General features: G+C 53.1%; 1 protein-coding gene across 1 annotated transcript; it reads left to right on the top strand.

The window, feature by feature from the left end:
* The first annotated feature begins 7193 nt into the window (after positions 1–7193).
* CDSN (corneodesmosin) lies at positions 7194–10725 on the top strand. The gene is made up of 2 exons (XM_054568674.1): positions 7194–7290; positions 9167–10725. The coding sequence occupies exons 1-2, from the start codon at positions 7194–7196 to the stop codon at positions 10723–10725; spliced, it is 1656 nt and encodes a 551-aa protein (XP_054424649.1).

The raw sequence follows: 10725 nt of genomic DNA, 5'->3' as shown, positions 1-10725 counted from the left end.
AGACTGTGTGCCAGACTCCTTGGTTGTAAACCATTTCTTTCCAGTTTCACACAACATGTGGGTGAGTGGGAATGGGAAGGAGAAGGCATGAGGTAATTGCAGATTTTATTATCTATCTCTAGGCCTCAGATTGGCACACAAACATGCTGTGTTAATTAGCTGGGAGGACTGGATGGTATGGAAGAATAACATCAGGGACCCACTGTGATTTATCCATTTATATTAGGCAGTGCTCATCCCTCCGTCTGCTGTGGCTGACCTCATGGAGATTGGAATGTGGCAGGGACACTGTTGCATCTTATGTCAACGTGGAGTCATGGGATTAAATGATAGAATAAGACTACAGATTTAGAGAACAATAGCTCAGCACCTTGAACATGTAGTTAAATGCTTGGACAACAAAAGAAGAGAGTGTAGACAGAGTATCATGGGATAATCTAATTATGGAAGCTGAGTTAGCTTGAGAAATCTTGGGGCATAGCCCTCAGTCTTTGGGCAGGCAAGTATGACTAGACAGAAGACATGATTGTTTGCTTTTTGAAGATCTCTAGTGGGGGAATCCCTAACCACTCCTGTGTTCATCTGGCTGCCCCATGTGACAATCATGCATTAGGCATGTACTGTGTGGGGTGCTAGGTGATGGCAGCCATCTGGAAAGCAGTTTCAGTCCTCCCTGCCCTCCAGGGGATCTGTGCGTAGGGAGGAAACACACATGTAAATCACGACAATAAAAGTGATAAAAGTTGAAATAAGGCGCATGCAGAGGCAAGAGCCAAGGAGGGAAGTCCTAACTGTGCTAATTATGTTTCAAATTCATTTGACCAAAGACTTGGTTTGCTATAAACCTAATCTCTCCTACTGTACATTTTCTCCCTCTAATCTTTAATGAAGTGTCCACCAGGTGCTGGGCACTAGCTCTAGAAACTTCTTGAATTAAACCAAATTCATCACCTGTTTTTCCCCCAATATCCTCAAAGTATATCATCCCTTAGCTCTGCCTTTTGTAGCATAATCTCAACTCCTGTGATGGGGACAGACAGGATAGCATAGAGGTGAGAGCATCAGACTGGGACCATAGTCTTTGTCCCTACAAAGGAGGAAGCCATTTGTTCTCTGTGACTTCAGGATGTGACTTCAGGGGATTTCTTTAATCCTGTCTAAGTTCCCATGCAGTGCTGAGAGACTAAATTCCTCGTGTGTGTTCCTCTGGACCACCAGAGGATGGTCCAGAGATTCCTAAGGGGTTTCCCTTCTTGTTCTTTGCCTTTAACCTCACAAGATCCCTCCTCCCTCAGGCCCTACCAAAGCCCTTCAGTTGCCAAGGTGATCCCCTCTAAGGTGAGTCAGCCACCAGAGATGAGGTGCGGCAGGCTCCACGGCCCTCAGGAAAAGTCTGGCATGGGCTGCCTGGCCCAGTGGTACACATATTCATTAATTTTTTTTCTTTCACTGACTACTGCGTTCCTCCCAGGAGCCTGGGTACAGCACTAAGTCACAGAGCAGGGCCAGAAGGTAACCTGATGCCATGTCATGAGGAGTGCTGTGAGAAAAAACTGACAGAGGAAGGAGGAAATGATGGTCTGTATGGGGGCGGGCTGCAATCTTAAATGGGAAAGTCGGGGAGAGCCTTTGAGATGACAGGCAGAGAGCCCTGAACCAAAAGAGGGAGTGAGCTATCCAGGAGAAGAGGAAACCAGCCTGGTTCCAGGAAAACCCCACACTGGTAGTAGGTGGCGTCTTAACCCCCTGAACTGGCATCTGCCCAGCAAAGGACAGGTAATAACTTCTGTCTGCTAGTCACTGAGAGAGAGTGCCACCTGTGCACATGTTTGTCATGAGCTGAGTGAGTCACCTTGGCACGGAGTCAGTGTTGCTTGTTCTCAGGTTCAAGTCCTGGGTCCAAGAGAACAGAGCTGGGCACTCAGCCTCGCCAACAGGGCTCTGTGTGTCTTTGTCCCATTTGTGTAAGTACCAGGACACAGAGGGGCAGGAGAAGCTCCCTGCCCTTGAGGGGTTCTCAGCCAGAGGATTTATATAGGGCAGAAGGAGAGAGATTGGGCCCATGCCACCCCTCCCTGGAAGTTCAGATGGCCACACCTGCCAGGATGCCTTCCTGGCACAGGTTCATCCAGCTTCTGAAAACACATTCAGACTTCATCCTGGCATCCCTTTCATCCTCCCCTGCTCAGTCCTCTGGATTGGGGAGGGAGCTAAGTCCCTAATTCTGGGTGACCAATAACAACAAAAGGCATTAATAGCCCGGTGGAAAGAATGGCTAATTGTTGAGCATAATGAACAGATGATGAGCACTGGTTTCTAGCACTGGGTCCATGTAACAGGGAAGGGGAAAAATATTATTGTTACCCTGAGGGCTAATCACAGCCTCTCTATTCATCTCATCACAGGACAAGAGGGCCGGTGGTCACATCAGATGTGACTTAAACAGGGCAATGAGGTCTTGGGCTCAAGGAGCATGATGATCACTCAGCTGATTCCCTGTTGCCTGCAGAAAGAGCCGGGGTGGGAAGGCAATGGGAAGCAGATGGCCTGGTGGGCAGAGCCCTCATCTCACCTCTCCAATTCTTCCTCTTCAGGATTCATTGCCTGAAGATGCCACCAGCTCTGCCCCAGTCCTCTGACCCCAGTGCTCATTCCCATGTCCCAGCTGCAGTGCCCCGGGTCCCTTGGAGGGTGCCAGTGGGGATGTAAGAGGGTTAGGGCAGGGCACAGGAAGAGTGACGATGGAGGCCGAGCAGGCCAAGTTCCAGAAGGCCAGTCCTAGCAGAGAGACTGAGGGACTGGGTGCAGAGTAGAGGAGGAAGAGAGGAGAGCTGAGTAGAGACCACACCAGAGCAGTGGTTCCCAGCTAGGGCAACACATTATGCTGTGTGGGATTCCCTAACAACACCACCCAGGACCCTGGAAGTACATGGCATTGTCCTCTCTTCCCCCAGCACCAAGGGCAATTTAGGACTTCATCTTGGCTACGTGAACTCTGCTACTTGTTAATGGACATGTGTTCATCTCAGAGATAAGAGCATCCTGTGGGGAGAAAAGTGGCTCAGGGTATGTCATCCATAAGCAATGAGGGTCTATGTGAGAGCATGAGTGAGTGGCTCTATGTCAGAGCCAAGTTCATGTGTCTGCTGCCCCACCCGCCTGCCGGGATGAGTGCCCCTGGAGACATTGGCCATGATGTATCCCACCCCACACCTGCAGTGGGCTTTTTATGATGAGCTGGAGGGACTAAGGTAAGGAAACAGGAAGATGTGTTCCAGAATAAGATGGAAAGGGGAAGGATGGCCTAGACCTGTCTCTTCATTCTTTTGTTTTAGAAAAATCACCAAGTGCCTCCTGTGGCTAAGTGCTTGGAGTTCAGTGAACAGCCACGTGCTTCGCCCACTGTCAGGGAACCCGCAGTCCATGGCCAGTGATTTCTGTCACATTTTGAGGCTGTGTGGGGGCTGCACAGATAATGTGGTAGGGAGTCTGTTTGAGAAGAAAGGGCAAAGGAGTCAAGCCAGATGGGATATGAATTCTGTCCTTGGTTGCCTACACAGGGAAGAACCACAGGGCAGGCAGAGAGGGAGAGGCTAAAGCAGGTGAGTTTAGCCAGTCACATGGGCATGCCTAGGCTAAAGAGGATCCACCTAGCACAGGCCTGGTTGGAAATCCTGCATAGAAAGCGTCCCTCTCCTTTGCTCTTGGTCACAACAGGGACCAGGTAGAGAGTGTGGATGACTCAGGCCATCCCTCCACATTACAGCTAGGAGTGGACCAGGAGTGTCAGCTTCCCTGTGATGGAGGAAACAGTGATTGTAGGAAAGCTGAGTCCCCCCAGCTAGCAGGACTGTCATGAGAAGCAGAGGTGGGAAGTTTCCTTTGCTGGTATGGAGCAGAGAGGAGGGGAGAGAGGTGGGGATGGAGCCACATGTGCTGGGGCCCAGAGTGGCTCCAGTGGCCTCTCCATTTCTCCCCACCACAAAATAAGCTCCTCTTTTAGCCTTATTCTCTTCTTATTTTTGTTACTCTCTTTTCCTCTGTCTTAGGCCTAAGCCTTAGGTCTGCTAAGGACTGCCGTATGAAACATTTATTCTAGAACTTATGTCCAGGCTTTTAGCCCCTGGACGAAATGCAGAGGAAAGCTTGAGTGGTGACAGCATGTGATGTTGACTTTTTCACTTCTTAACCTTTGAGACTTTGATGACATACAAGGGATTTCACACACATTCTCACAGGGTTTGAGGAATCTCAAATCTATCTGTAGACCACTGCCATTAATGTACGGCATAATGTCAGCATGTAGGGGGATGGGTCCTATGTGAGCTTTGGAGCTTGGTTTTGAGTCCTTTCTTTTACTTGTTACCAGATGGTTTGGGCAAATAATTTAAACTCAGTTTCCTCATCTATGAACAGGGGGAGAAAAACACTTACCCTGTAGGGCAGTTGTGAGGGTCAAACCCCAGGGCACCCGTGCAGTACCTGGGACGACATCTGGCCCCCAGTCGAAATCAGGACATGGTGGTTTTCTCCTTCCTCCTCTCCCTGACCATGCCTTCCCTGCTCAGAGCCCCCAGTCTCCCTCCAGCCTGGTGTCAAAGGCCACCTAAAGTGCTGGGCACAGCCTTTCCACCCCTCCACCCACTGTTCTGCTGCACGTGCTTCCCATGCCAACCCAAACCTGCGCTTCTCCTAGATATGCCTTTAGCACCATCAGGCCAAGTCTCAGCTGCCTGCTCCCTGCCCTTCTCTTCACTCCTCAATGCTCCAGGAAAGTCCTGCCACCTCCAAAGCCAGATATCTGTCCCATCTCTCCATGGTGAGTTGAGAGGGGCTAATGGTGAGCGCCAGGGACACAGCTGAGTATAGCGCCCAAGGCAGGTGGCTGATGGGGTAGAAAGGGGTGGGCACATACACTGGAGGACAGCGTGGGAGGAGGAATGTGGCTGCACCCCAGGTTGTGTGGGTGGCTGGAGATCTGGCAAGAGGCCCACAGAGACTGCTTCCTCCAGTGCTGGCTGTCCTGGCCAAGGTTTGACCATGCTGGGAGGAATGGGAGGAAGAAAACAAGGCAAATGCTGACACCTGTTTGCCCTAGAAAGGAATACCCTGCAGGCACCATTGTTCCTCCCCATCTCCCCGTCCATAAGGCTCCTTGCCTGTCTCTTCTCTTGGACACTCCCCTCCCTACTCCCATACCCACCCTTCTCTTTCTGGAGACATCCAGTGGGGTCTGACACCCCGATGCGGCCAGGAGGGGCACAGTGCAGATGTCATTTTCAACAGCATCCCCATGTGCAGTGTAGGGGGCAGAGGAGACTGGGCTGACTCAGCCGGGCTGGAGACTGTGGACAGAGCCTAGGGCTGTGGGGTGAGCTTCCCCCCAGTGAAGAATGCAGACAGGACTCTGAGGCTCCATTGCTGAATGCCTGCACCATGTGTTCCATTTAATCTTTCTGATAATTTTCCATTTGATATACAGAAAAATCTGAAAGGCAGGCATGATCTGAAATATTCTCATTTGACAGATGAGGACATGGACAGTCAGAAAAGTTTGGTGAGTTGCCCACAGCTAGGACTTGAGCCAGGTCACCTTATTATAAAGCCAGTTCCCCGCACCACACTTCAAATCAATCTTCTCTAGGGGAGCCTGTCCTAGGACCCCTCTGGTGTAGTCTCCTTGGGACTTCCCTCCCACTCCCATTTTCCAGTGCTGGTAGAAAGCCAGGGGCTAGACTGGATGAAAGCCACTAGCTGCACGTGGCTATTTACAGTATAGTTAATGTAAATTAGGTAAAATTAAAAGTTCAGTTCTTTTGGTTGATTATACTAAATCCATTCCAACTGCTCAGTAGCCACAGGAGGCTAGTAGCTTCTAGCGATTCAGCATTTCCATCATCACAGAAAGTCCTGTGGGCAGCGCGGGACTGGAGACCAAGGATGGAAGACCAGGCAAGCTCCAAGGAGCCTTGGGAGGAGACGGGGGAGTATGGAACCAGGGTCTGGGTGAGGACGGCAGGGAGAGGTCTGGTGGGCGTGGGGGAGCAGCAGAGAGCAGCCGGACCTGAATCTCAGGCACCTCCCTCCGATACTGATACTCTCGCAATACCAGTGAGCAATTAAGTAGCTGGGGTGTGGCCAAGGCCAAAGCAGGAAGAAGGGGATGCGGTGGGGAAGGAACTGCCCCTTTCAGCAGATCCCCAGAGGGACTTCATTCCTGCCTTTCGTCCTCCAGGTTCCCAGGCCTTGGTGGGCCCTCCATCACCCTCTGAAGACTCGAGCTGGCGGCTTCCTGTTTGCTCACCCAGGCCCAGGAGCCAGCTAATGGGAGGCAAGGCCACCACCTACCCAATTAGCCTTATTAAGCTCTGGCTCACCCATGGCAGTCATGGTCACCAGCTGTGGGGGAGGGGCTATGAGTGGCTTGTGAGTGACTGAGGCCCAGCTATGACGGGTACTCAGTCCAGGCCTCTCCCCAGAATGAGGCCCTGATACTCAACACCTCTCATGCTGTCCCCAGAGGCCCCAGAAGGAAGAGGTCAAGGAGCTGCAGTCTGGAAGGCAGATTCCCAGTTTCTGAGAGGAAAAGCCTCACTCATGGATGCAACACTTGATAGGTGTGTGGCAGGCAGAGTACCTGGGCAGTGAGGATATGTGGCACAGGGGTGGGGTTCAGACCCTTATATTTGGAGGAGAGTGGTGGATCCCCAGGGGCTGTGGATGGGAACTGGGTTAACCAAGCAGTTGTGGAGGTGGGAGGGGTGGGTGCAGAGCAGGGACCTGGTGAGGAGGGGAAGTTGAAATGCTGGTCCAGAAGATGCGGAGTTGGATAGGCCAGCATGGGGAAGGAAGGCAGCAGACTGAGGGAACCAGGTGACTGGACCTGTGGTGAGAGTAGCTGCCCCAGAGTGGGCGGCCACTGTTGGGGCGGAGTGCGAGGTTCTGGGTTAGGCAATGGGGATCCAGAGCCAGGCCTGTCAGGGCTGTGGCCAATGGTACCCCACACCACAGCCACCTCTACTGCTGAGTAGGCAGATACCCCAGCTGATTATTTCAGCTGCTCCTGCCACACCAACTTCCCCTGGGCACTGCCCTCCTCTCTCCTCCCCTCCTCACAGTGACTCCTGCCCAGAGAATGTCCAGCCCTGCCATAAAGGCCTGGGTGTCCACCAGCTGCCGGCAGTCTGAAGGCCATGAAGTCCAGGATGGGCTCCTCTCAGGCACCCTCGATGGGGCGTGTGGGAGGGCAAGGGGCGATGGCCCTGCTGCTGGCTGGCCTCCTCCTGCCAGGTAGGAGACAGGGAGGGTGGCCTGGGATCGAGAATGGAAAGGAGAGGAGGGTGAGGGAAGGCTCGGGTGATGGCGTTGGGGGACTCCTGTGGTACACGATGCCTAGGGGGAAGGTGTGCTCCACAGTCTGACACCAGGACCTGAGGGCTGCTTCTCACTGCCCTGTCACCCAGGCAAGTGACTTAAACTTTCTGAGCTTCAGTTTCTGAAAGTCTACAATGCAGTTAATGATAACACCTAGCTTCAGTCTCTCTGTGAGTCTCAAATAAGGTATGTGGCAGTGCTCTGAAAATTCTGGAGGGTTATATAAAAATTTTGTTGTGGTTTGAGTTCTAGAAGATGAAGACTGTATATTGAATAGTCACAATAACTACCATTTATAGAGCACTTTTATGTGCCAGGCACTGTTCTAGCACTTCCAACCTTTAGAAGAACCAAATGAGATTTGTTTTTCCTACTCTGCTCTCGAATACACCGAGGCTTAAGCACAAATACCAAGTAAGGCCATATGCAAACCCCAGGCAGGGGTGCCGGCCGGACACTTGTGGTGACCTTGCATGGCCCTGGATGGGGACAGGCTTCATAGCCTTGGGGAAGCAGAGGAGGACAGCTGACCAGGGCTACTGAAGGAGCTGGGGTTTGGTGTGGAAGGGTACAGAGAACTTTTTATTGGGGAGGGAATGAGGTCATCACAGATTGTGAGACCTGGTTATTGGCGGTGGGCTTGAGGAGCAGTGGCAGTAACACATCACAATGTGTCAGGCTTCTTTATGTTTTCAAGCCCCTTCCACATCCATGGTCACATTCAGTGCTCACAGTGATGCCAGGAGGGCAGGCCTGGCCTCTCCAAATGTACAAACTGAAGCTCAGTGAGATCTGGTGATTTGCACTGTGTGGCTCTGTGCATGCCACTTGGGACTGGAAGGGGTTGAGGGGCAGTGGAGGAGGGTGGAGGTAGGTGAGTCTGAAAGAGTTGATTCTGCATCAGGAGGGAGCCAAAGGTGGGGTGGGGGTGGGGGGGGAGGGTAGGCAGTTCCTCAGGTGATGGCTGGGTGGGGGGATGGGGTCAGGATGGGGAGGGTTCTGGGAGAGAGAAACTGATGTGAGTCAGGACCCTCACAGGAGGTCCATCCAGTATCCCTGCGGGGGACAGGAGAGCAGGGTGGCTCAGGATGAGGTAGTGTCCCATTGGGCGGTACCAACAAGTTCTGAAGCAACAGTGGGTGCCCCCACTTCCTGACCCCCCACCCAGCTTTCCTGCAGGGGCAGCACTGAGTTGGGAGCAGAATTTTCATCCTTCACTGAAGCCTGGCCTCTCACAAAGAAGGCGCTGACCATAGTCCTAAGTGCCCGGCCCCGTACTTCTGTTTCTCGGCGACCGGCCTTCTCTTTTCTCAGTGTCTCTTTTGCTGTTTGTCCTTCCTCTCTTGGCCCTCTACTGTTTTGTCTGTGTCTTCTCCTCCCATCTGGTCCCATGGTCTTGCGTGGGGTGTCTTCCTGGATATTTACGCCCACCTCAGGTCTCAGTCTCCCCACCCCGCTGTCTCTGGGGCTGGTCCTGTAGGCCATTTGTCCTACTGCACCCACCCTGTGTCTTTCTTCTAGGCCTCCCGCTTTGCAGTCCCCTTTTCTTCTCTGGCAGATGTTTGGGCTCTCCCCGCCCCGACCCTCCGCCCCGAATAATGGAACTATCCTTATTTTATCATCTCACTTTCTTTTAAATACAACAGCCTATCCCTTCCTTTTCTGCCCCAGACTCTCCCTGGTTTCTCTAAGGAGAAACCAAAGTGGCAGATGACAGAGATGGATGGGCCTGAAAGGTGAGAGAGAAAGCCAAGTCTCTCAGGCCCTTGCTAATCATGACTTTCCTCACCAGGGACCTTGGCTAAGAGCATTGGAACCTTCTCAGACCCCTGTAAGGACTCCACGCGTATCACCTCCCCCAGTGACCCCTGTCTTGTTGGAAAGAGTGGCTCCAGCAACTTCATTTCCAGTTCGGGTGGCTCTGGCAGTGGCTCTGGCGGTGGTTCTGGTGGTGGCTCCAGTGGCTCCAGTGGCTCCAGTGGTGGCTCCAGTGGTTCCAGCGTCTCCAGTAGCTCCAACAGTGGCTTCAGTGGTGGCTTCAGTGGCTCCAGCAGTGGCTCAAGTGGTTCCTTTGGCTCCAGCAGTGACTCCAGCAGTGGCCCCAGCGGATCCAGTGTTGCCCAGAGTGGTTCTTCAGGCTCTTTGTTATTTAAGCCAGGGACAGGGTATTCCCAGAGCAGCTACTCCTCTGGATCTGGCTCTAGTCTACACACTGCTTCCAGCTCCTCCCAGTCGGGCAGCAGCTCCCAGTTGGGGTCTGGACCAGCTCTACAAACCAATGGTGGTTCTTCCCGCTTTGTGATAAACTCTTCCCAGTCTGGAGGAGGCTCAAGCTCCTCTGTTTCCCAGTCTTCTTGGATGTCTAGCAATGGTGGCCAAAGGGTCAACTCTAATTTACGCCCTTGTAGTTCAGACATCCCCGACTCTCCCTGCAGTGGGGGGCCCATCGTCTCACACTCTGGCTCCTACATCTCCAGCTCTCACTCCGTGTCAGGGGGTCAAAGGCCAGTGGTGGTGGTGGTGGAGCAGCATGGCTCTGGTGGCCCTGGAATCATTCAGGGTTCCCTATGTAACAATGGTGGCCTTCCAGGCAAGCCCTGTCCCCCTATCACCTCTGTAGATGAATCCTATGGCAGCTATGAAGTGGTGGGTGGCTCCTCTAACAGTTATCTGGCCCCAGGCATGACTTACAGTGGGGGCAAAATCTACCCAGTGGGATACTTCACCAAAGATAACCCTGTCAGAGGCTCCCCAGGAGTGCCCTCCTTTGCAGCTGGGTCCCCCATCTCTGAGGGCAAATACTTCTCCAGCAACCCCATCATCCCCAGCCACAGCTCCTCCAGTGCCAACATCGCTTCCTCGGCCATTGTGTTCCAGCCAGTGGGCTCGGGAGGGGTCCAGCCGTGTGCAGCTGGCTCCTCAGGCTCGAGGGGGCCCTGCTCCCTCTCCAGTTCTGGAGTCCACAGCAGCTCAAGTGTCTCTGGCAGTTCTGGGTCACTTTCCCACCCCTGTGGCAGTATTTCCCAGGGCCCCTGTTCCCCACCTGGCACGGGCTCACTCAGCCACAGCTCCACCTCTCAATCCAGCAGCAAAATCATTCTTCAGCCCTGCAGCAGCAAGTCCAGCTCTGCTGGTCACCCTTGCATTTCTGTCTCCTCCTCAGTATTGAGTGGAGGTCGTGATAGCTCTCTCCAACCTGATCCATCAGCTGTTGCTCAGCCCTGCGGCAGCTCTGGGAAGAAGCCCTGCCGCTCCATCCGGGACATCCTGACACAGGTGAAGCCCTTGGGATCCCAGCTAGCTGACCCTAAACTCTTCCTGCCCCAGGGACAGTTACATGACAGTCCATGA

Source organism: Pteronotus mesoamericanus, unplaced genomic scaffold, assembly GCF_021234165.1.
Source record: "Pteronotus mesoamericanus isolate MK-2021 breed Mesoamerican mustached bat unplaced genomic scaffold, CSHL_Meso_final contig_20, whole genome shotgun sequence".
Taxonomy (NCBI): domain Eukaryota; kingdom Metazoa; phylum Chordata; class Mammalia; order Chiroptera; family Mormoopidae; genus Pteronotus; species Pteronotus mesoamericanus.
This window is presented reverse-complemented; position numbering and strand designations above follow the sequence as displayed.